The 27,439-nt window shown below is 37.1% G+C and overlaps 1 protein-coding gene across 1 annotated transcript; it reads left to right on the plus strand.

Moving 5' to 3' along the window:
- The first annotated feature begins 4,199 nt into the window (after positions 1-4,199).
- ANXA10 (annexin A10) lies at positions 4,200-25,537 on the plus strand. Its single transcript, XM_064148797.1, has 12 exons — positions 4,200-4,217; positions 11,609-11,690; positions 14,133-14,227; positions 16,152-16,265; positions 17,842-17,932; positions 18,584-18,663; positions 20,037-20,090; positions 20,228-20,321; positions 21,707-21,802; positions 22,437-22,495; positions 24,488-24,610; positions 25,469-25,537. Exons 1-12 carry the CDS (start codon positions 4,200-4,202, stop codon positions 25,535-25,537), a joined length of 975 nt encoding a protein of 324 aa, XP_064004867.1.
- The last annotated feature ends 1,902 nt before the right edge of the window (positions 25,538-27,439 follow it).

The following is a 27,439-nucleotide window of genomic DNA, read 5'->3' on the forward strand; positions in this document are numbered from 1 at the left end:
GAGAAGAGTATATTCCATGTAGCATCCCAAATTGAATGATTGGGACCCTAGGAAGCCAGGGGCACATGTGCACCATAGTTTTAAACATAACTTAAACATAAAAGAACTATAAAAAGGCTGTAAACAAATGCAACGACAGTGGCAGAAATAGCTTATAGCATAAGATAAAAATAACTTTTTTAAAAAATTCTGTATCCATCCCATTAAAACCCAAAATCTCTATCCGGAAGAGTCTAATATCACAAATACAGCAACAATTGTATATATTCATGTTCACCTTCTCTTGCCTAGCAGTAGATTAAATGAAGCTTGCACGTTTGAGAGGAGAAAATGGAAAAAATAAAATAAATTCGATGGATCAAATGTAGGGGGATTTGTGATACAGTAGAGCTAGAAGGAGAGCTCATCCATAAGAAAAGCAATCTACTGCACACAGACTGCCAGAATCTGCCACTCATCTTGCTCAAAAATTATTTTACTGCTTCTCATAGAAACAAATTATTTATGTGTGAAATGTGCATAAAACCTTCTTCATTATTTAAATACTTTCTCTTGAATTAGGGATGTGTACTTTTGTTATGCAGAAAGATGGTTTTTTTCTGTAGACAAACAATGTTTGTCCCAAGAGAAGTCATCTAGATTCTCTCTCTGTTTATTGGTCGTAAAAATCTGGAGTCTCTTTTCAGTTCTTTAATACTCCTTCAGTTCCTTTCCCTTCCCAGGTCACATGGCTAGTCCTGTAGTACTGCATATGATCTTCTGTAGATGAAAATCTCTGTTCAAAATAAAAATCACTGAACTTTCCAAAGTTTAACCTGTGTATTACAATTTCAGAGTCCTGATCTACAAAATGGCTTAGCTATGTGACAGCTAAGCCCAAATGACACAATCACAGAATATATTTGGTTGGAAGAGACTTTCAAGATCACCCAGTCCAACCTTCAGCTGAAGGATCTACACTAAACCATGTGCCTGTGCACAAGGTCTACAAACCATTTCAGGGATGGTGACTCCACCACTGCCCTGGGCAGATCATTCCAATATCTGACAAACCTTTCAGTGAAGAAATGTTTCCGAATACCCAACCTAAACCTGCTCTGCCACAGCTTGTAACCATTTCCTCTAGTCCTGTCACTTGCTACCAGGAAAAAGAGGCTAGCCGCCTCTGTCGCTCAACTTCCTTTCACATAGTTGTATAGAGCAATGAGGTCTTGCCTTAGCCTCCTTTTCTCCAGACTGAACGACCCCAGTTCCCTCAGCTGCTCCTCTTAGGATGTCCTCTAGGCTCTTCATGAGCTCCTTCTCTGGACAGGCTCCAACACTTTAATGTTTCTCCAATTCTTGGACCATGTCCAGCTCCCAAGTAGAGGCAAGCATCCTCAAACTCAAACAAAAATCAAGCATGTTTTGCTCCTTCAGCCCTTATATTTAATTTAAAGGAGTATGAATCACCAGGATGACCCAAGGTGCTAGAGAGCACATCAGCCCCAGAGAATAAATATTGCCTAAGAAGCTGCTAGTTCAAACCCTTACTCCTTTGAAATAAATCTTCCCTGTTTCACATCACCTGAGATTCAGAGATTAACATATTTGTTTTCCTTATCTCTGTATTGGCACAACAGATTGGGAAGAAAGAAAAGGGATGAGGAAAGACGGAAAATCCACTGCCCTCGACTTTCAGCAGCTCACTCTGGCACACCAGCTGCACAGTCATTGCAGTATTTGATATAAGTTCCTGCATACGCATATCATGCTTAGAGCTCGTTTCGTAAAGAGTGCACAGCTTGGCCCTGACAACCTCAAGGGTTTGAACTGACAAGGTAGCTAAGTGCCTACATCCTTCTGTAATATAGTTACACACTTCAAAGTTGTGAAAGTTAAATTTGACTCAGATCCTACAGTGACTAAGGTATTTACCACCAAATACCTCACTGAATCATGGTGGGTAAGATTCCACACACAATCCTAAGATTCTACAGTGAGTTCATTTTTACTTATAGTTTCCACCAGAATAGCATGGAAATATTAATTGCAACGCCTAAGTCTAAGCACATCAATGATCAGGACAGGGGAAGTTTGAGGAAGAATGTTTAGCACAAATGAGAAATTCCATTGTCTGAGAGGACTTGAAGAAGAGGAACTGAGACCCCTCCTTGCTCCTACAGAAAAGAATTAGATCTCTCCAAAAAGGAGTAAGAGGCACAAAATGAGATGGGAAAATAAAAAAGGACAGAAACAGGAAGCAGCAAACAGGTCCCCAAAAGAATAATAAAAATCTCACCCTACAGCTGGGTGAGAATTACAAAGAGTAAATAGGAGAAAAGGAGAAAGAACTCATTCCTCAGTGAAGAGTGACAAGTTAATTTTTTCACTTCTCCCTCCAACATCTTTTATTTTCTTGACCTGGTGAGGTCTTCACTTTTCTTTAGTCTAAACAAGCCTGAGTGTTCCCTGCCTCTCCGTGTAATAACTTCTACTTTCTTCTGCAGCCTCTTCAAGTAGTCCATATATCTTTTTTTAAAGATTAAGTTCACCATGTTCGATCTGGTACACAAGCACTGGATTTGTTTTGCTAAGCATTACATGCACAAATGTATTTTGCATTTCCTTGTAGGCCTTGTAGGCTTCTTGCCTTGGAGGTGAAATGGCAGAGAAAAGACAGCCAAAGGACATTCACAGGGTAAAGGAGGTTGAAAATTCCTTGTACGTTGAACACTTTCCCTCACATTTTCACTATACTCTCTTACAGCTTTTCTTAGAAAGATTCATTAAAACCAGATTCTAGTTCACTAATCAGTTAAGTGCTTTCTTCACATTATATGTCAGAAATTAGTACCTCACAGAACAATTTCTATTTTTTTACATCCTGTGGTTCCTGATTACTGAAGGTTTTGACACAAGCCAGCTAAAACATTATTTTAATCCTGTAAACTTAATCCATTTTGTGTTGTATTGAAGATTAAATTATTGTATTAAATTTTAACCACAGAAAGAAAATGCCTGCAAAATTAGAGACTGAAAAAAGAGGGGCTTAAAATGTTCTAATTCTTAACACAGCTTTAAAACATGTATCACCAGGTGACTGGATCCTTCTCTAGGCACCACATTCAGCATCTCACATGTGCCCTCTTCCTACCAGTCAGATCAGATTCTTTATGGATGCTTTTGCTTAGCTGTTCAAAGGAATTCTATTTCCCAGATACCCTTGAAAAACACTTGAGATAGAGACTAAAATGCTTGGTACAATTAGAATAGAGAAAAATACATTAAGAAAACAAAAAACCTTGAAACAATTTAATTCGAACTCTGAGCTACTATTCCTGTCCAACTATTGCAAAAAGATTAACTCTCTATTATCGTACCCAGTCAGGATAATGGTAGATTCATGGCTTCCATTCAAGTTGTACTAAGGGATATACAGGCTGCTTCTGCATCTATTTTATGTTCCTAATTTTTCTGAGAAAATTTGGATTTTCTCAATGACTTATCACAATAAGAGTTATAATTAACTACTACTCATGAAAAATGTGGTTTTGCTGTCAGTTGGATAGTTTGGATTTTGTACAATGCTTTGAATATAGCAATATTACAGGATTTTTGATCAGCAAATTTACTGGCAGATTCTAACTTGCCTGAAAAGACCCTCACCTACACGGTTCCATCAAGGTCCAAGGATTGGCCCTTGTTACTCCAGGTAACACATACAGGCTACAAAGCATCTTTATACACATGGGGTACAAACAGTTACTAGAACAAGTGATGAGCTGAGTGATTGCAGCCCAAGCTAAAAACCAACTAGACCAGACCTAGTCTGAAAAGTAAATCATTAACACAAGCAATTTCTGCAGATGAGAACTTCATTCTGTGACTAGCTGCATTTTGATTCTTAAAGTCAACACAGCAGAACAGAGGGTGTCGTGCTAATGACTGTTTACTTAGGTTATAATCGTGCTTATTCATATATGATTAATCACTAGGTACACAGTTAATCTATAAAAGCCAAGAATGTAGAGGACCAAGGCATAATCGTGCTGCGTTATTACCTTGGAGCCTAATGTACTTGGTACCAGTTTGATTGGATCATTTCTCTCAACTGCCAGAAGCAGTATAAGAGCTAACATTTTTGTCTATTGAACTTCTAGATTTTTTCTAAGAAAGATACTATTTTCTTTCAATAGAACTTGAAGACTTGGGTGAAAATGTATTGTGGAGATTACGTGAGTATGATGATCTGCTCTATGAAATCCTTCAAAGATTTTTTTGCTCTTGTGTTGTCATCACACGTGTTGTGACAAGGGGACACAGCCTCAAGCTGTGCTGGGGGAGGTATAGGCTGGATGTTAGGAGGAAGTTCTTACCAGAGAGAGTGATTTCCCATTGGAATGGGCTGCCCAGGGAGGTGGTGGAGTTGCCATCCTTGGAGGCGTTCAAGAAAAGACAGGATTAGTGCCATGGTCTAGTTGACCGGATAGTGCTGGGTGATAGGTTGGACTGGATGATCTTGGAGGTCTCTTCCAACCTGGTTGATTCTATGATTCTATGATTTCTCTTTACTGGTAGAAATTAATTTCAGGTGAAGTTAATTTATTTGCAATTTGGGTCTAGTTCTGGGGTTACTTGCAGTATATATATGAAGTGTATGAAATGAAGATTAAAATACAAAGAATTATGAGTTTCTTTCCCATAATTTTAGGCCTCTCAAGACAAAATAATTTGTCTTTTTATCTCTTTATGAGTCTCTGTGGGTTATATATTTGCTAGTAGCTGTTACACAAGACATAAAATTGCATACTATCACCTGATTGCATTAAACATAAAAATACGAGTTGTTCAGAAGATTCATGCCACTATTTTGGTGGGTTTGTATCTTCACAAGACAGACCTCAACTGCATGAAGTAACCACATAGCTTTATCATTTAGGAACATTTGGTTTTGTTCACAATGTGAAAAATATTTTAAAGGCAAGAAATGCTACCTCCTCAAGGCTCATAGCATGGGCAAAGCTGTCAATTATTGTTTCCTATCAATAAATTGTAGCAATATATTAAATGGCTGCATTAGAGCTCTTCAAGAAAATAAAAGTACGTACAACAATTTTAAAGTTCCATTCTGAAAGCTACTGCAGTTATCTCACTGAGGCAAGATGTCAAATTCTTTTCTGCACGTCACACTGATAACTATGTTCATGAAGGACTTCTATATTAATTTAATTACTTTTAATAGGAATAATGATTCATTCCTCTCAAATGCTTTTTGCATTCCCAATAAAGACCAACATATAATTTTCTGAAGGATGAACACTTTTTCCTTACTTACTTGGAAATATAACTGTACTAATTATTCCAATCATATTGGTAAAGCATTTCTTCCTATGAAATTATACTCCATATGTTTGTTTTTTTCTAAAATAGTAGGTGTTGATTGGGTTTTACTGAAGTGGTTGGTTTTCTGCAATTTGGGATCTTGTATTCTTCACTAGAACAGTTAAGAATGGGGAAGGGAATTTCTTCTTTGCTTTTTCTTTTCTCTTTTGATTACAATGTATACTATATTCCTTCTAATCAAAGGAAGAACGACACCACAGGACAAAGCTAGATCCATTTCAGTTGGAGACGTCAAGATGTTCATTTTCTTCTCTTCTACTAATTTGAGACCAATTCTATTTAAATAATTGTCACTACATCTTTGTATAGTATGTTGCCTGATACTAACAGCAATACAGTATAAAACAATTTGTAGAAAATGTCTTTTGTTTTTAAGTCATCAAAATTGGTAATTATTCCATTTGTAATGACAATGCAATAGTATTATTTAAAAAACAGAATACACATAAAATCTTAACTATGATAGATGTTTACACCAGCTATTTTAGGCATCAGTTAATATAACTGTTCCACTTTAGTCAGCCTTTCAGATCACTTCAGCAAAGAGATAACTTAAGTTCTTAATTTTGATCCTCTAAATCACACCAAGACATTCCAGAGTAAATTATGTTCATACTACCTTTCTAGTCTCTCTGCTTCTAAGTATATAAACACACACAGATTAGTCCTTTTTTCCTCACCATAATTATTGAAGAAAAAGGGCAGAAAAGCAACTTTAGACAGCAGGGTGCATACTGATGTCAGGAATGACATCAAAACCTGATGTACTGAAAAGTACTGTAATAGGTTCTCAAGCTGGGCAAACTTTTATTTATTCCCATATCCATGTGTTGTGGGATAGCAAGGCAGAGAAATTAGGGGTTTGTATTGACTAGCTTACCAGATTCAGAACAGTGGAGCAGACTTCCCCGACGAGTTATCCAGATAGAACGGAGACATGCAGTGTAGAGCCCATGTAAATGTTCCCTCCCAGATGTCTGCTAGTTCCTGTAGAGAAAAGTTGGAGAAGTGGCAAGCTTTCTCAGATGAAACTCAGAAAGAAAACAGCAGAAAGCATCATTCTTTCCAGCAAGTCATGAGCAAGAAAGCAGGACTTACACATGACCAAGTGGTTTGGTTGTCACATTAATTTCTTGTCTACTGTTCTTAGATACAAGCTTAGACTAAGAACAACGCTTGAAAACACACTTGAGACCTAAAGATACTTTTCAAGGAATTCCAAAAGATTAATATACCATTAACTCAGAAGCACGAGAAAAACTAGAAAACAATTGGAGGTATTAGTTTCAAATTTTACTGTTTTTTTTAATTTTATTGTTTCCTTTATGTTGTATGTTGGTAATTGTATACATTATATGAGAACAACTGTGTTGGATGGAGTCCCCCAAGATCAAGAATGAAATGAACAAAATATTAAGAGCAGCAATTGCACCAGTTTCAACAATTCAGGGAAATATCATTATAAGAGATTACATACAGAATATGGCACCCCACAGAACCACAGAGGTAAAACTGGCAGGGATTAGATAAAATGACACTTGTGACCTCTCTAAAGTACATATACAGGGGGAAGTGAGAGGCTCTGAATTTTCTGTGTTTCAAAGTACTCCTTTTAGTATCATATATTATTCAAATGAAGTGTAGCACACACAATAAACTCAACAGTGAATCAATATACTGACTTTTATTCTTTTAATAATGTTGCATATGAAGGATACCTTTGCAAATGTACAGCTAGCTCATAGCATGTAGTTAGTTAATAAAGTGAGCATTTTATTTTACTAAGTATTCCATATAGGAAACATTCAGACTAAGGAGTCTAAATGTTTGTTATCAGCAGAATGACTTACTGAACAAATATTATTAGAAGGCTGTTCTCACTTTAGATTACTTTTTCCGTCACAAGACTGAATTGCCTGAACTTTACACAACATAATTTGATAAAAGCAGCCACACATTTTACCGACAGTCCCTTTTCAATCTCATTTGTTGTTTTGATTCATTCCACTAACATGATACAAATCTATTCTGACAGCACAGCTGTTTTGGAATCAATTCTTTTCAAGAGTCAAATACACACGTGCAAACATGCAGGAACATGTATAAAGAACCCACTTGGACCAACTCTGTGAAAACAGATCTGTGTTTTCATAGATGAGAATTATCTTGACATCAAAATCCTTCAAGTCAAAAATCACTGAATCACCCCTGGAGATTTGTTTGCCTCACCTTTAAGTGTTTGAATACTTTGGCAGGGGGGAAAGAAAGTATAGTTCATTTTACTCCTCAACAATAGACATCCTTTTTGTTAAGATGCTGCAGAAGAAAAATAGTGTAAGAACCATCATCCATGCTCACATACAGCATTTGGTCTAAGGTAATCCATAGAAAGGTCAAATTTGCCTTGAAAATAACTTTCCATGACTGCTCTTTGAAGGCATTTTCTTTCTAGTGTTGTGCTTTCAAGAATACTCCAGCGAAATGGTGTGTATGTAATAAAGGATGCTAGAATCTGGTTATCAAAACCAAGAGTCACTCAAATAGTGGAATTCTTCATGGTCTTTCAGAGACCATACAAGGCACTTCCCCACATTAGATATCTACACATTGTCTGGTGTAAAACAAAGCTTTGCCATTTTTGACAAAGTTACATACATTTACACCAACCTAACTCTTATTTCTTCTTTATGCTTCTTAGTAATTTCTTAAGGCAGTATTTAAATATTGTCTCCTCCACACACACTCCTTTATTGTTTTATTTCATTAATTACTACATTTAATATGAAAGAGGTGAATCATATGCTGCTTGCACTGACTGCTTTGATTCCAGATCCTTAGAAGTTCAGTTCTGAAGCTTCAGTGTATGCTAACAAACCTTTAGACACTGGTGTATTTTGTCACCTTGGTCAATCAGTTATTTTGTAGTCCAGCAACCCCCTGAATCACTTTTATTTGAAGAAAGCCGACAAGGAACACTGCTTTGAATTTTAGTACTGAATATACAGTAGCTAGTTACAGATAAATAATTAAAACGGGACTTTCCATCAGGAAACCTCAGATATATTAAACCCAGGATCAGAAAAAACAGTAAGAGCTGGACTGTCTTCCTCCCAGATAATGTTAAGAAAGATGTGATCAGTGCAATCACAGCCTCCACACTCCCTGCACTACTGTGCTGCTGCTCCTATTATCCTGAATTCTTTTGTCTTTATTTGGTGTACTGATTTTTGTCAGGTTATTACTGCCCTCGTTGGGCTCATCAGCAATGTTTTTTACATTGTTTATATATGGGGTGGCTTCTGATAAAAGCATAGATTGGGCCTCCTCTTCCCCTCCATTATTTAAGATGATCATCACTGTAATTCTTGATGCTATGTCTCACAGCAGCTGTCACCTCATGTTTTCTGTTTTGCAGAGGAGATTGTAATGATTCTGCAGGGGTTTATTTACTTAGATTTCAGAAGAAGTTACGGTAATGTGATTGCTGCCTCAAAGCAGTTGGAATCTCATGATGGTATCAGAGTGTGCTAGTTTGAAGCTAGCTAGAATGTTTTGGTGAGAAGAACTAGATTGCAGGCTCTGAAAGGAAAATGGTGATGTCCGCTTCACTCCTTGGCCTGCTGAGAGATACAAGAACAAGAATCCAAACATAGATAAGGCACTACTTCTGCTGGGGAGCATGGAGAGACATTTTTTTTTCTCTTTCTAGCCTCTCTGCCATTTCTCTGATTAATCCACTTTGCTTCCTAACCCCCTGGCTGAACCTCCATTCTTCCTTGGGACTGGGGTAAGGTTGAGAGGGGTGGGGGGAAAGGTGGAAGGGTGGTTGGAAGCCCCTCTTGAGGACTCAGGTTTCTAGGAGGGGAGTTGTGTTTCTGTATTACCTTTTACCTTGTATATTTCTGTATATACTGTAAATATCTGCTTGTATATTCTGCTAAGCTGTAAATAATAAGCTTCATTCAATTTCCAGAGACAGCTGAGTCTAGTCTGGGTGATTTCCAAAGTGTGGGGGGGTGGGAAACACCCAAACCATCACACAGAGCTATGGTCCTCCTCATAATTCATCCTGATCGATGGGGAGCAGTTGCTTGAATTACTCAGAACCCCACTGGACATTTCATTCAGTAGAGGGCGTTAAAAGGTCTATTTCTCCTCTGTGCAGGCAGCTTTTTTTCTTTGACATAAATATCACTTGATGTTCAGGATTTTCTAGTGGATATTTGGAAGAATTAAATGTGATTTTTTAAAATAAAATAAGGAAAATGACAATAGGGGAATGACTTAACATGCTTCTGGTGACCATCTTCAAGCACAAGGATGAAAAGTCACGAGATCATGCTATTAATTTCCTCATGCTTTTCCGTGCTTCGGAGAGGAAAAACATGCTGTGTAAGCAAAAGAGAAATGGCCATAGACTCAAAAGTGCCTGTCCTGATGTCAGAGGCCAATACTCCCTCATCACTTTCTTTTAGATTTTCTTCCCATACAGGTTGTACTGTATAATATAAAAGTTACTTATTTGAAGAGAAGCGCTTTTATATCAGATTTGCAATCTAACATAGTACAAAATGTACCAGAACCAGAGTACAAATGTAACACAAATGAGATTGCTATTACTGGTCCCTACAATACGCTCACTGTTATGTTGGACAGTAAAGAATATGTGGGTTGATGTCCATTCATCTCTTCCAAATTATTTTGCTAGTTGTACATTATTTGTACCCTGTATGTGAGACACATATACATTATCCTCATGATGGTCTAGCTAACTGAAGAGACATTCACACCCTTTAAAAGAGCTCATACCTAAACATTTACACCACCAGTTCATCCATGCAACTATTGAGAGCTGCTTATCTAAAATAAAGGTCACTCCCAGTCTCCTCTGTGTTGAGATAATAAAAATCTTTCTTTAAAACAGCTGTGGTCAGCCACATCCTGCATTACTCAAGTGCAGGGTCTGACACTTTGGCTGCAATAACCCCATGCGGTGCTACAGACTGTTGGAAGAGTGGCTGGAGAGCAGGCTGGCAGAGAGGAACCTGGCAGTGCTGGTTGACAGCCAGCTGAACATGAGCCAGCAGTGCACCCAGCTGGCACAGAAGGCCAATGGCATCTTGGCCTGTGTCAGGAACAGTGTGGCCAGAAGGATTACGGATGTAATTCTACCCCTGTACTCAGCACTGGTGAGGCCTCACTTCGAACACTGTGTGCAGTTCTGGGCCACGCACTTGAAGAAAGATATTGAGGTGCTAGAGAGGGTCCAGAGGAGAGTGATGAGACTGGGGAAAAGACTGGAGGGAAAGTCTTATGAGGAGAGGCTGAGAGAGCTGAGGTTGTTCAGCCTGGAGGAGACTCAGGGGGGACCTTGTCACACTCTACAATTATGTAAAAGGAAGTTGTAGTAAGGTGGGGGGTTGTGGTCTTCTCCCAGGCAGCCTGTGACTAGATTAAAGGACATGTCCTGAAGCCGTGCCAGGGAAGGTTTAGGTTGGATGTTAGGAAGCACTTCCTCACAGAAAGAGTAATTAAACACTGGAATGGACTGCCCAGGTGGTGGATTCAATGTCCCTGGAGGTGTTTAAGAAAAGACTGGATGTGGCACTTAGTGCCGTGGTCTAGTTGACTGGTGGTGTTAGATCATAGGCTGTACTTGATCTCAAAGGTCTATTTCAGCCTCAATAATTCTGTGATTCTGTGATTCCCTGAGCTTCATGGTCACACTACCCTTGCCCAGCTCCCCTGAGACTTCTTCCATTATAGGATGTTACTAGTCAGTCAGGGCTGACTTCAGTAGAAATGAAGTGAAATAGCAGTACTTGTAACTACAGCCAGATGTTCAATCAACCTTAAAAATGCCTTGCTCCAAAACAGGGCCATAGAAATTCTCTAACCAAAGGTAATGGAAGGGAACAACCTATTCCCATGTAGTTGCCTGCTCCGTGATCAAAATTCAATCTGTTGTAATTTCATTCAGTTATTAAATGCCTCTACAGCTCTGCTACTTCAGTTAGAACAACGATGAACAATGATGAACTAATCTGGTCTTCCTGGGGTTTACTGCAAGTTTAAATTCTGTTTCATAAAGTAAAAACTGCATCCTGCTCGCCATGAAGCAAAGACAATTTACCGCTGTGACTGCCAATTTTCATTATAATTATAGACACAGTCTTAACAGATGTACAGCACCTCAATGAAAGGCTACTTTCTCCTTTAGCAGGTACAAGGAACGATTTTTCCCGCTCCAAATTTTAATCCCATTATGGATGCCCAGCTGCTAGGAGGAGCCCTACAGGGAATTAGTGAGTATCTTGCCTGATCCTAAAACATTGTTGTTGTTTTTTTCAGAAAGCTCTCATAAAATAACACATTAGTGTCATAAAATTACAAATGTCACTACATATCTGTTAATTCTTCTTCAAGGTATCACAATCAAACACACTAGGATGTCCAAATAAATATGTAGCTGCATTTGCAGGAATTAAGAGGTAATTAAGATTATATAAAAACTATACCAACACCTATAGTAATGAGAACTTGAGAAAATAAGCAAACCAGAATTCTGTGCTATGTGTCACTACAGTGAAGGCCAAAAGGGAAAGGATTTTAACTGTAACTTCAACAATTAACTATTAACAATTAACAACTAACAGAGACTCTTAAGGTTTGAATCAGTCATCTAGAAATAAAAAATTAAGGGAGTGTAAAGTTTCAATAATTTATTTATAGAATTTCAGCCTATATGCAAAAAAAATCCAAGCCAACCAAACAAACAAAAACCCCACAAAAATCCTAACTAACAACAAAAAACCCCACCTCTTTGTTCACCAAGGCATTTTTGTCTGTTTGGGGGTTTGTGTTTTCTTGTTGAGCATTGTTGATATTGCTGAGGGTCAGAATATTGATTTTTATATTTTTTAAACTGTCTGAAACATTTTCCTCATATTAAAATTGTTTTCTGTATCAGTATCCTTATGCCCCTTGGGCTTTTCATAAGGGTGCACATCACAAAACCTTGCATTCTGTTTTCAGTTTACTGGAAATGCGAGGGCTCATAGTGAATGTCAAGTGAGTCACAGTGAGTATTATCGATCGAGGGGAACCTGAAGTATCTCTTTGATTAAATCAGCTACAAATGAAAATTTGTAAACATTTTGCTGAACTTCAAACTGTACTTTTAATGCAATGTTGCTAACATGGCAAAGTAGAAATGATTCTCCTCGTTAAATATTGTAAATACAGGTGCCTTGACCTTACTTTCACTTTACCTATCAAAGCACATGGAACAAAGTTCTAATTTCAGGGACAACTGGCAAAATAACAAGTTTAGTTTCAGAGGAATTTAAATCTCCATAGCCTTTACAATAACTGACATGCTGACCCTACATCTTGCACACAACATTCACTCTTGTGAGACGCTTCAGTCACTTACTTTGCCCTACTGATATCAGTGGCATTACATAAAATAATAAAGTTGGTTAGGTTTTTAAATGTCTTCTGAATCCTTCTTAGCTTTTTACTGTAGTGACTATACAAGCTGCACAGACACGTAGTCATAATTATTTTCTGGAAAGTAAAATTCTTACACAGAGTTTCAGAAACACTTCCATTTTGTGGGTTTGATGGAAATTAATCACACTTTTGTTAAATCATGATCTTGTTGAAAAACTAGTGCAATTGTGGCTGGATAGTCCAGAACAGAGAGAACAAAACCCGGTGTATAGTGAGCAAATACAGACTTCCTTTGACAATTAAAAAAAAAAAAAAAGGCAAGCATGAAACATCCAATTACATTTGTGTCCAAATGAAGCTTGTCAGTCTGTCAGTTATAGATTATATATTAAAACCTGCCTAACAAAGATGTAATATGTACAGAATGCATATCTGTAGCATTATGTATACACACAGACACATATATAGACACAGAGATATATATATATATGCACATCTGTATACACACAGACACATATATAGACACAGAGATATATATATATATATGCACATCTGTATTAACAATGACTGGTAGAAACTCAAGACTGCCCTGCTCTATTCAGATGCCAGCTGATTCCCATGCTTTTCAGCTTAATTCATCTTTGCTGCCAACTGTGATAAAGTCAATTGATTTACACTTGGAGATACAAACAGGATGATATGTCATTAAAATGCTCAGCCTCCTGAAATTGCAAAAGACAACTTTCAGGATGGAAAAGAAATTAAATTATATATATTTTTTAAATTATTTAAATGATAAAATAGTATTTTTGTAAAACTTCCTAACTTAATATAGATCTTCTGAAAAACAGCTTTTAGCTTTTCAGCAAATTGCCTGACCATAAATTGTCATCCCTATGAAAGAGATGCTTAATCCTGAGATGACAATTTGATCAATATCAATAGGGCATACAAGTGTGACTTCCCAGGCTCTGCAGATTGTGCTACTGTGTCTAGTCCTGAATTAAGTTTCTATCTGTTCTATTCATGATTTCAAACATATTGAGCTTGAGAGATGGTGATGCATCCAATAATAACAAACTATTTCACTTTTTGCTAGTATTACACCAGCAAGTGAAATGTACATAGTAGTTACAGGTGATGTTGGTAAATACCAGTGGGGTATTAGTCTGCTGATCTAATTTTTTTCAAGAAATTAGGCTCATGTTCTTGAATAAAATACAAATAATAAGAAATATAAGTAAATACCACTACTTTTTTAACTTACACCCTGCGCCATGTTTGCTTTACAGATTGTGAAAAAGACGTGCTGATTGATGTCCTAACGCAGCGTTGCAATTCACAGCGGCTCATGATTGCTGAGGCGTACAGAGACATGTATGGCAGGGTATGACAGAGCCATTGTATACTTCCATTACTGCAGTTGGTCAGCCCCTCTCTCAGGGCAGTCACTGGAACCAAAAGTCTGGCAGACAACTGGCTGGCAACAACAGACTGGCACACAACTTCACTTATAATTATTGGTAACTTTTACAGTTTTCAATTATGATTTACACAGCAGCAGAAGTACATCTGATACACACATCAGGTTTTTTTGAAAGCGACATATCAAGTTTGTTCTTCTCTGGTTCATTTTCCTCTACTGATCAAGCCAAAATTTATGGAAATAAATATTTATTCCTCTATGTGCATTTGAGGAACAGTCCCAGAAAGACTTGGATAGCCTGAAAGAGTGGGCTAACAAGTAACTTAAGAAGTTCAACAAGGACAAGTGTTAAGGTTGGGCACCTGGGAAAACACAATCTCACTCTACTCAGCACTGGTCAGGACACATCTGGAATATTGTCTTCAGTTTTGGTTCCCACAACACAATAAAAGATGTGGCCAGGCTGGAGAGGGTACAGAGAAGGGCCACAAAGACGATCAAAGGAAGCCTGACAGAACTAGTCTGAGAGAACTGGGTTTGTTCAACCTTAAGAAAAGACGACTTTGGGATGATCTTATCACCATGTACCAGTATTTTAAAAGTGGCTACAAAGGAATCAGGCAGCAAAGACAAGGGGCAATGTATACAAGTTACTTCTGGGGAGATTCTAATTGGACAAAAGAAGACTTTAACAAAGATAATCAGCCATTGGAAAAATATCCCTAAGGAAATGGTGGATCCCCTGACATCAGACATCTTTAAGATTCATCTGGACAGGATAATGGGCCATCTTATTTAGACCTTGATTTTGACAAGAAAGTTTGGACCACGTGACCCTTAAAGTCCCTTTGAACATGGTATCCCACAAATCTATGGTTTTATGAATCCCATGTGGTCTGCCAGCTTGTCTATCTGTTGTCATATCACCCAAACTATTAGAAGAAACAGGTACTATTTAAATAATATTTTTCTTCATATTAGCCAGAATTCATCTTTTGACAATTCACCTTTATTTATTTACAGAGAAAACCACTGTTACAGCAGTAATTAATGATAGGAGATAGGATTTTTTCAAAACTAATATAGTTTATTATTTTTATATTTAGAACTCTTGCCACCCTTCCAGTAAGTTTTAATAGTAAATAGGTTCTTTGCACAGTCATAAAAACATTATACAAAGGAATAAACAGAATCTAGAACACTTTAAAAATAACCAGCAATAATACAACACACCTTAATCTCAGTTGAACTGGAAAGAGGTTCATGCAGTCAGTTGTATCATAGAATCAGAGAATCATAGAGTCAGACAGGTTGGAAGAGACCTCCAAGATCATCCAGTCCAACCTATCACCCTGCCCTATCCAATCAACTAGACCATGGCACTAAGTGCCTTATCCAGTCTTCTTGAACACCTCCAGGGACAGCGACTCCACCACCTCCCTGGGCAGCCCATTCCAATGGCAAATCACTCTCTCTGTGAAGAATTTCCTCCTAACATCCAGCTTATATCTCTCCTGACACAACTTTACACTGTGTCTCCTTGTTCTGTTGCTGGTTGCCTGGGAGAAGACACCAACCTCCACCTGGCTAAAGCCTTCCCCTTCAGGTGGCCTGACCAGTGTTGAGTAGAGGGGAAGAATAACTTCCCTTGTCCTAGTGGCCAATGGCATCCTGGCCTGGAACAGGATGGCCTTTCTTTCCTTTCCGATAGTCGCTTCTCCCACCAGCAGATGAAGGGAGAGCAGAAAACGCATCTGTACAAGCCAGGACATGTTTAGGCCTATTTTGGCCTCCCACAACAACCACTAATATTTTATTTAGGCTGTCTTCATAAAGTGTGACCTTTGAAATAATCCTGTCTATACATTTTCTTTTTTCTTTCAAGGATCTGATAACAGACCTAAAAGAGAACCTCTCTCATCACTTCAAAGAAGTCATGGTTGGCTTGATGTATCCACCTGCCTTCTATGATGCCCACGAGCTCTGGCACGCCTTGAAGGTTCTTGTCAAATTCAGAATTACTTAGAGCTGCAGTCACTACTTAATAGTACTGAACATATACTAAACTGATCATTTTTCACATTTAAATGGCTGACAAACTGCTAGAAATTTGCATGCTGGAATAGTGTACTAATACATAGCACACTAGGTCATTAGAAATAGTGATATATGAAGTTTACTCATTGGTATGCTAAACTCTGCACAAATAATATCCTTGTCATGTAACAAATACAACTCATTTAATACCCATGGTAAACTTGGGAAAGCAGTAAATATTTATAGAGGGAAATGTAAGGCCTTAATCCCATAAACATTTATGTATGTTACACACAAAATTGATTCAAACAGCCAGCACCACTCACTGAGCCTCTGTCTCTGAAAAGACCAGTACTTCTTTAGCAGAAGATGTCTTTACCTAAACACAAATTACTCAATCACAAAACAATGATGACTCCACTCAAATTGAACTGATCTCATATTTTGAAGAAAATAGCTCATTTTCTCTTGGGTATTGAAAGTAATAATCCTTGGCAAATTCTCAGGGAATTCCTAAATTTCAAATTTATGGAAGACAGTAAGGTGTATGAAGCTCAACAGCGTTTTCCTTTTCTTTACATAAATATTTGCTACGGTCAGTTGTCACAAATAGGAGATTATATGACTCTGAGCAAGGTGATCTTACAAATTTCAAGAATTCTCTTCAAAAAAAGAGAAAATATTAGCACTGTTTTATCTTGTCCTTCTGATTCTTAACCTACTGCACTTTTTAGAACTACTGATGTATTTTTAATTACAGTTGGCATTAAAAGGATTGAGAAATATCATTGTTGGCACTGGAAGCATTACTTTTATTGGAATTGTTGACAACATTGTGAAAGTTCTACTTTTTTTCTAAATAAAAAGTTAAACTTTTTATATTTGACCTGAATTCATACAACCAAGGTAAAAAACAGGCCATTATGTGTCTCTAGGCTCAGACTCTTAATGTCATGCTCTCCCATTGTCCCAAATGCAGGATAATCAGCAATACTATATATGTGCATATCAAAAGTATTTTATTCATATCTGTGATCTTTCTTTAAACACCAAGTTCTACAGTAGACATTATATACCATAACATTTCTAGACAGACAGACAGACAGACAGACAGACAAAAGAAGACAGAGGCACAGTATAATAGTTGTGCTCATATCTGCTTCAGCTTACCTGAACACTTGGTGGAAATCAACGCCCAATATTTGCCTCTGACTTTTTTCAGCAAATCCTAAATTCTTAGTGAAACTCCACAATTCTTTCCATTCTGTTTCTGCCAACACTAGTCTTGCATCATTCCTTGTTTGTTCATGTACATGCTGAAATTCAGATTCAGAAGGAATATATTTTAAATACAGGGTTCTATTACTAATTTAAAGTCACTGTCTACTAAAACAGGTGGTCTATGCAAAGTGCACTCTGCACTGCTCCAGCAGAGACTGCTATTCTTCTGTTTCTTCTGATAAGCACAGCATTGTTTTTTTTCTAAAGCTGTGACTTCTACTAACAACATCTTTTCATATTTACTTCTTTCCACACAGGGTGTAGACACAGAAGAAAAATGTCTAATTGACATATTAGCCTCAAGATCAAATATGGAGATCTTCCAGATGAAAGAAGCCTACCTAATGCGTAATATTTTTTTTTACAAGTACACAGCTGTACTGTGCATGCTCTTAATTATTAGCAGACACGAACAAAATTAATTACTAAAACAACTTATCAGTATTAGTCTATCCTCTTCCCCCTGCTTTCCCATAACTATGTACAAAAGGGTGAAGCAGAACATTTAAAGTTGAAAATACATCATAGAATTTGTAAGACCTATTGCTGCCTATGACATTTGGCTAACTGGGAGCCACATTTGGGGATTTTCAGAAACTTCTGCACACTTTATTCAAAAAAGTATGCAAGCTGCTTTCCTCCAAAAAAGTGCTTACTGAGACTGGACACTGCTCACTTGCCTTGAAGGGTCACTTCCAAGTACACCACCACGACACAGCAGCAGAAGCGGTGTGGCTGCACCCGTGGTGGGTTTACAGGCAAGCTGGGGCTGTAGCTGAGGACCCTTGGAGGGCACAGCCCCCTGGCAGGGCCAAGATCGACTGCCAGCCTCATGGCTAGGTTGATGTAGAACCCTGCACAGGTTACTGTGGAATAATCATCATAGAAAATGGACGAGTACTTGCACCGTATTTATATAGCCTTTGTTTGCTAATCTTTAATAGCACTATTCAGAGTATGCTCACTTGTGATTTAGATTATGTTTTTTGTTTAATATAGAATATAATAATGATCTTCAACAAGATATTGATTCTGAGACTTCAGGTCACTTCAGAGATACACTCATGAACCTTGCTCAGGTACTGTAATAACTTTGGTTACTGTTGGAGAATTCTTACATTTTAAGGTGACTGTGATTAAAGCTAGTTCAGTAAGGCTACGCTTTTGAAAAAGGGGGAAAGCAGACAAGAACTTGAATTCCCTCATCTGCTTTGAATTTGGCTTTTAGATGGTGGTAAAGGTCAACAAACTGTTTTATTAAGTCCCTAGATATTCCTCTGCTCAATCTCTCTCATCTCAAAAGGAACCTTCCTGCATGTACTAATAAGATTTTAATTTTAAATCTCTGCTTTCTCCATTGTTAGAATATATGGTTCATAATCCAGTCTAGGAATTACGTAAAAATTGAGATAGATCCATATTTGACTATGAAAGAAATCATTAAATAGTTCTTTGGTTTAAACTTTATGTAATTTGTGCTATTGTATATGCTAAGTCATTATTTTGCATACACCTCTTACTACAAATTCCAGTGTGCAATTCTTACTATTTAATTAAAATACAAATTAATATTTTTAACATGGAAGAGCTACAAATCAGTCATTCTACAAATTGACAGCAAATGTGTAATTTTAATCCTCCCTTTCATAGATAGAGCAAAATGACTGTAAATTTTAAATTTAATTGCTTCAAACATGAATCATTAAGGCAGTGATTACATGCAGCTTGAGATTAAGAGTTTTGCAACCAAGGCTGATTTATATCTTACATGACAATTATGGCTAAAAAAAATTCAACTTTGCGTATTCTTCTCTTTTTCTAACAACTCTGTAATTCAGATTGTAGTGTGTTTACTAAAGCATACTAGGTTGATTTGTGTAACTGAAAATCTATTAAATGTATGGGAAAACTGGAAGTATTATTCTGTTGTTTATGTTAAAAGTTTCCTAGCTTTGGATCTTAAACAGTGACTACAAGCAATCAAAATCTAGGTTATTTGATGTACTTGATCCTATGGCTTGCATACTGGTAAGAAATAAATAATGAATGGTAAATCTTATTCTTATTTTCCTTTGTAGTTATGTATTATAGTAAGTAATGTCATATCCATAATATTGGATATTGTGGTGGGATGGTTGCAGCAAGGTAAAAGCTTATTTTAAATGGGACTGCAAATAGGGTAGGTTTATCTACTTCTTCCATCTTTGTCTCTCACAAGACCATTTGTCACTCCAGAGCTCCTCTTCTTAGAGGAAATGAAGACATAACCCAACAAATTGGAAGATATTTTCCACAGTTGTGAATGTGACCATTGAATACACTACACTTCTAAAAGCCCATATATGTTATCTCAAGAAATGGAACACACCTCCATAGAGAGACATTTTTATATTCTAATAGCCATTTGTAACTTAAATCTTGAAGAAAATGTATCTTTTCCTCCCTCTCCCAGGGAACAAGAATGGAAGGATATGCAGATCCTTCTACAGCTGCCCAGGATGCAATGGTAAATATAGTCAGATGTGAGCATCTCAAACATAAACTAAACAAACCAACCAAATAAACAAAAGATAATATAAATGGTTAAAAATTATTTAGGACTCAAAATCTTTTGCATTTTCCCCCCTTTTTCTGGCATACTAGATTCTATGGGAAGCATGTCAGCAGAAAACAGGAGAACACAAAAATATGCTGCAAATGATCCTCTGCAACAAGAGCTACCAGCAGCTGTGGATGGGTAATCCAGCATTTCAGCTGTTTGAACACAGATTGGAAAGGAGAAATCTGATTTGCTAATAAACTGTGGTTTACATACCGAGAAGCTCAGTGTGCAGCAGGGTATTAGCCTGAAACCTTAGTGTGAATTGTTGGAGTTCTCAGACTCCTACTGATGTTAGTAGGATTTTGGATGTAATGCAAAAATGAACTATGTCTGATGACTACAGACAGCTGTAGACAAAACAAACAGACATCAGGATGCCTGGTGAAAAGAGAGAATGCATGACCAAAGAAAGGACAGGGAAGATTTTTCTTTGCTATTTTCTTCATTTTTTCCTAAGTAACTCTTTGTTATGCGGGGAAACACCTTGAGAGAGGCAGCTGGAGTATTTTCAATAAATGTTTGTATGTGAAAATCTACTGCTGTGTGGAAGTTTTACCCTAGAATTTCCAAAGAAGGCTTCAATGGAGCACTTCAGGATGCACATTCACTCTCCCATAATGTGCATGAACTCAGAAATACAGTGTAACTTTTTTTTTCTTTTTAATCCATAATCAGACATGATTACAGATTGCAAGAAATTTGTGAGATCATCCAGATCTTCAACTGCAGAAAAGAAATCCATTGTGTCTGTTTGGTGACAAGTTTGAGATGTCTTTTGCTCTGCTTTGGAAAAATAGTCTGTTCAGTGACTATTTTTTCACTGTGCAGCTAGCTGTATTTATTATACAAATTTATAACAGCATCTTAGAACTACTTTGCTGTCATGAGTCAACAAATTAATTCCTCTGTCATGACTTCTGTTAGGATGGTGATGATAACAACATAATGTAAGAAACCTTCTTATGATCTACTCTCTCTGTGACAAAGATTCAAGCACTTTGCCTGTAATGCAGTACTCCATAATCAGTGACTTGAAAATTTTCCTCCTTCCCTAAAAGGTGTATATACATCTGGATACCTGCATTATTCAGTGTCCATGTCTAGATACTGAAATGTTAAGCATGTCATACCATGGCTTCTTGTCACAATCTGTGAATCTCTGGCCAATTTTAGCCAAGCTGACAAAGGAAATTGTCTTAAAAGACATGACATTCTTGTAATTTTCATCAAGAGCGGCTGCCAGATTCACTGAAGCTTCCAGTGAAACACAGCTTTTGCCATGCATTCATTATATACTGTATACCAAGAGAACCCAGAGAAAATATCCTGGAAGGCAGATTTCAGTCTATTAATTTAGATTGGATTACCAGGGGGATATCAACATAATGAAACACAGAGAATTAAATAGGAAAAAAAGTAAACTCAATAGTTATAGCACTGGGAGAAGTGGAGGGTGTGGGGTGAAACGTGAATGAACCATTATTAATGAAATAGAATAAAGCATTTTTTTTTCCCCCAAGTTTTCCAGGAGTTCCAAAATATCTCTGGGCAAGACATAGTAGAGGCTATTAATGAATGTTACGATGGATACTTTCAAGAATTACTGGTTGCAATAGGTAATGTAAAGATACTTTTTATACTAGCAGTAATTTCTTACTAAATATCTAGTATAGCACTGACAAATAAAGAACATTACATTTCTAATATTTTTACCCATTTTACTCTCCTGTATTGTGTAAATCAATTTTCAGAGCTAATTAGAAAATATTTGAACTATCTTTCCATGTTTGTGTGAATTTGAAAAAGTATGTATGCAGCACTAAATTCTGGCTGAGCAGATCTAGCACCTGTTCTTTATTTGATATCAAAGTTTGTGTGATCAATGGTAACTGCATTACCAACTGACTCTAGGCGCATTAAATAATTGGCAGTTTTCAGTCCTTCAGTGGTCTATAAACAAGTTCCAAGTTTCATGTGCTTTTGTTGTCTACTTATAGAATAAGGATAATAACATTTGTATAAAGATGTCATGTGAGCATGTTCATTGATTTTGTAAGTTCTTCAAGTACCCACCCAAAATAAGTACCAGACTTTGAAATGTATGAATATACTTATGTTTGTGAAAACTGGTAACTTAATTACAATCTGAGTCATAGACAGCACTATTTAGCTTTGTATTTCAAGGAGCCCAATTCCAGTAGAAATTATTGTATAATAATCTTCTGTTTACCTATTGCAACTCTCTTCTAGTTCTCTGTGCTCGTGACAAGCCTTCCTACTTTGCTTACAGGCTTTATAATGCAATTCATGTAAGTAGTCCTTCTTCTACACATATCATATAAAGCCCAGTTTTTTGTTTGCTTGATTATTCATGAACAAGCACTCACAAATCAGTCCATTTAACCACTGAACGTTTTTAAATCGTTAGTATCTACATACATTTCAAGGCAGTGGTGCCTAAGTAATAGTTATGATTTAACAGTAAAAGTAACAGCAAAAGCTTACTTACATGCCTTAAAAAATATCTATCTGATAACTCTTTTTTAATTGAAAATCTTTAATGGATAGTATCTCCCTCTGCTGTGTAGACTGTGCACTTTTCTTACTCTGTGATTTTTATCTTCAGAGATTTAAAAATTACCACTAAAAATTACATCATAAAGTTAGACAAAAGCAAATGGTGATATTTTCTTGTGAGACTCAATGTATGTACAGGTTCTTTTATCTTTGTGTGCAAGTGCTAACATACTAAAACAAGTAAGTGCCAAGAGGAAATGAAAAGAAAACACCCACAGATTCTTCCTACAAGTGGTCTCTGAAGACATTTGTTCTTCGTTCATTAGTGAAAATAATGAGCATTACCTTATAGAAGAAGATAGAGTATAATTTTTATGGCAAAAGTACCAGGAAATACCAGCTAAGAAGAAAAGGAGTTTCTTAAAGGAGTTGTATCAAGACCTTTCAAGTTAAAATAACATTTTAAATTTTAATAAGTATCACATAGAGAGTTTTCTTCTATATTCAGATGATGTACATGATCTAGGAAAAGGCTTTTCCTTATTAAGAACATACATTTGCATTTTGGTTTAATTCGTATTTTAACCTATTTTCTCAAAGTGTTTTAACAAACAGATAATTCTCAAAAGAAATGCAAGAATTTAAAAAACTATCTGGTTCTGCAACCAACTTACATCTAGATTATATGACAAGCTTTTTATATGTTCCTTTACTATGAGGAGAGGCTGAGAGGCCTGGGTCTCTAGCCTGGAAAAGAGAAGACTGAAAGAGGATCTTCTAAATGAGTATAAATATCTAAGTGGTGGAGTTCATGAAGATGGGGGCTGCGCTCTTCTCAGTTGTGGCCAGTGACAGGACAAGAGGCAAACAATATGAATTACAACACAGGAGGCTTCACTTGAACATCTTTCCTTTGAGAATGGCAGAGTATTGGAAGAGGCTGCCCAGAGAGGTTGTGAAGTCTCCTCTGGAGACTTTCAAAACCCGCCTTGGATGCATTCCCATGCAACCTGATCTAGGTGTATCTGAGCTAGCAGTGAGTTAGGACTAGATGATCTCCAAAAGTCCCTTACAAACCCCTACCATTCTACAATTGTAAGAATCTAATGCTTGAAAGCATAGCCCATATTTTTTTATAAAATTTGAATCCAGATATCAAACATGTATCAGAGTCTCTATATGCAAGTTTAAAATGCATCTTTTCTATACAAGATTCCTGTATCAATGGCTAAGCAATAACATTACAATTTATCTTTAAACAAACTGAACGGGTCACCAGTCATCCCAACCCTAAATCGGGTTTGACTACTTTTACTGCCACTAGATGTCCCCATTCTCCACACAATTACAGTATCAATATTAAGAAACAGTCAAAATATAGCTGAATACAACCTACGTACATTCTAAATAAATAATTTACAAACCCACATTCAGCACCAGCTGTGAAGTAAATTATTTGCTGCAGTATAGTTTGAATGGACTCCACAACAACAGTCACAAGTTACCTACAAACTGAATACCTAAGGCTACTGAGAAAAGTTCATCAGGTTTTTCTTTATAAAAGTTTCAGCTCATGTTATTCAGTAACACGAATTCTGTTGACTATATGAAAAGTCTGTATGATAAAAAACTTTGAATATTTAGATTCCTTTGAAAGCTTTGATATCTTTATGGGTAGCCTAATTAATTGGCTTGTATATTGGAACATTAATGTGAACATGCACAGCTACAGGTATATGTATCATCCACCTGCCAGATTTCCTCTCATCTTCTTTTCCTTTTAGGACTTCGGGTTTCACAACAAAACAGTTATAAGGATTCTCATTTCCAGGAGTGAGATTGATTTGATGAATATACGACAGCGATACAAAGAGAGATATGGGAAGTCACTCTTTCATGATATTAAAGTAAGTTTTTACATACTTTTGCAGATATTATGCAATGACACCCCACAGAGTGTGCCAAATGGCTAAGACAAAATGATAAAGAAAACATCTTGTAGAAAATATCAGGAAATCCTGGTAGACTGTAATTTATCTGTGAGTGTCATGGATTGAATTGAACATGCTGATGGTACTCCATACCATGCCCATGTCACAACAGCTTCAAAATTAAAGTGCTAGCTGAAGCAATGTATCATGGAGCTTTAAGTTCAGATTGTGACATGAGAGGGTTCCTGTACTGGTTTCTGCTTTCAGTTTACAGGTTTGCGTTGTTGGTCTTCCCTGCTTGGCTGGCTGTGGGTAGGGGGGTGAGGGGTCGCTGCCTTCTGCTGCTGCTTCTTCATTTTGCTGCCCTTTTCTGAGAAATTAGGCTAAGACAATTGTACATCTTATCATTTCATCAAACTCCTTAACTCAAACTAGACTTTTTTTTATGTTATTTTCCCTCCCACCTTGGGGATGGGAGCCCTTTACTTGTGAGAGCGCACTGTGAAACCAGAACATTAAAAAACTACTCTTGCAAAGACACTTGACCTTTTTTTAAATTTTTGTTGCAATAGAAATGCAGTAACTGTAAGAAGTTACTCAGGATTTGGTATTGAACTTGAGACATATTAAAATAGGATTGATCCTAGATTTCAAAGGTAGTTCATTTTTTTGTGCCCTAGCAACCAAATCCCAAGCTATATGAAATTTCAGAGATCTTGGACTACAATCCTTATGAAATGTAGTATTTTACAAAACCACACATCAGTTTAGATCTTGTAACACACTAAGAGAACAAAAATGAGTAAAATGCAATGTTTGTTTTTTTTCTTGCAGCATTTTGCTTCAGGGCATTACGAAAGTGCTTTGCTTGCTATCTGTGCCGGTGATACCGAAGATTATTAAGGAATGAGAAGATCAACTTTGAAGGCTTCATAAAACACTTAAAAAGACCTGAAGCTATACACAAAATATTAACTGTAAGAGATCTCTATCCTTCATAAAAAAATAATCAATTAAAAAATCAGTGCTATACATTTACTAATATTAAATCCTTCCTGAGACAGGAAAAAATGCTGGTGGCAATACGGTTTTATCCTTAGTTCTAATTATATTTGTTTCTATGATTAATGAAGAGATGAGATGGTTCTGGAGTTACCTGCCCCCCACACACACTTATGAAATCACCCAGACTAGACTCAGCTAGCTGAAAGTTAAGGAATGAAGCTAGATTTACAGCTTAGCACAATTATAAAAGCAGATATTTACAACATACACAAATATTTACTGATAGATACAAGCTAAAAGTAACACAGAAACACAAAACCCCCTGCCAGAAACCAGACTGCCAGGAGGCTCCTGACCCAAACCTCCTCCCCCTCTTTCCCTCCCTTCAGAAATAACCAGATCAGTCCCCATATATCTCACATGATAAATCTGGAAAGATCTGAGGTGAGATGTCAAAAAAGAGAACAAGGAGGTTAGAGAAAAAAAAAACGGTTAGGTCAGATTAAAGAGTTAAGGCAAACGCAACCACACAGACCCAAACCACCAGAGAGAAGGAGCAGAATTGACAGCTAATTGAGAAGTGTGTGAGAAGTGTCTTGTCTATATTTTGACTAGTTGTGTTTCTGAGCAGAAGAATGAGGGTATTGTTTTTTTATTTCTTCTCACAGCTAAGGATGTAATTTCTCTCACTAAAATATTCAAATTAGCCTCAAACCATCACAATCTGCCCCTCTGTATCATTCAAAGTTTTGCTGAGAACTGTCTAATCTAAACCAATATTTATAATAATGAATATTACAAGTTCAGTTCACGATTTGTGCTGGCTATCTCAGATATAGATGACTCAAAAGCTCAGAAAACAGGAAACAGTTTGTCTCCTCACAGATGAGATGAGAACAGGGACTCCCAGGTGACACTGGGGTCATGCTCACATACTGCAGATTCTCTCTTATTGGATGCCAGGTAGTACCTAGAACAGAAAACTCCTAACAGCTTGTATCACACACTTTGAATCTCAATTCTCTCAGCTAAAGCTAGATTTCTCTGTGGAATACACTGGATTTCACCATTCTCCTGCATTACCCAGTATGTATGACCACGACCTTTGGCAGAAACCACCCCTTGGACAGGTTTCCCTTCACACGAAAGAGAAAATATCCAACAGTTTTTCTTAACAGATTCTTTTCACATACAACAGGAACTTTATAACCATCCACTGTTCATACCAAATCTGATTGTGCAGGTCCTGCTCTGTTTACTGAACCTCTGCTATTTACCATCCTCGATCTCTACAGATGCTATTCCAAAGCCCATTTGTGACCTTTAGGATCTTTGAAACAACCATGTCTCAAAAAGTCAATTCCCAGAATGCAAGGTGCATCAGGACCAGTTACAATAGTATGTTTCTTCCACTCTTTACCAGTTAAACTTATTTCAGCCTGCTACTGGTTAGCTCTTGATATGTAACAGTGATTTCAGAAATATAGACTCTGTCCCTTTGCAATTTGCTGGCAATAAAGTACACCAAGCACTCAATTCAACTAAAGGCCTGTATCTCTGAACTTTTTTGCTGCTGGGCCACCTAATGAATACATTCCAATAAATTCAGTTTTCTACACTATCCCTTTCCTCCTCCTGGCTAGAGGGCAGGCAACCCTAATGCTGAACATGGCATGTGGAGTGTGCACAATGATTGGTGTTGTTAGGGTGACATAAATTGCAATTATTAAAATAATTGCAGTTACTCTGGGGGGGTGAAGTGACAACTACTTTCCTGGCATTGCTGCCTCTGTTTCTGCC

The sequence above is a fragment of the Pogoniulus pusillus genome, chromosome 9, assembly GCF_015220805.1.
Source record: "Pogoniulus pusillus isolate bPogPus1 chromosome 9, bPogPus1.pri, whole genome shotgun sequence".
Lineage (NCBI taxonomy): Eukaryota > Metazoa > Chordata > Aves > Piciformes > Lybiidae > Pogoniulus > Pogoniulus pusillus.

Bases quoted from the DNA above. Each gene is read 5' to 3' on its own strand.
- ANXA10 (XM_064148797.1), top strand. The intron at 16,266-17,841 runs GTTCTTGTCAAA...CTTTCCACACAG, and splicing joins AGCTCTGGCACGCCTTGAAG to GGTGTAGACACAGAAGAAAA. The intron at 21,803-22,436 runs GTAATGTAAAGA...ACTCTCTTCTAG, and splicing joins AGAATTACTGGTTGCAATAG to TTCTCTGTGCTCGTGACAAG.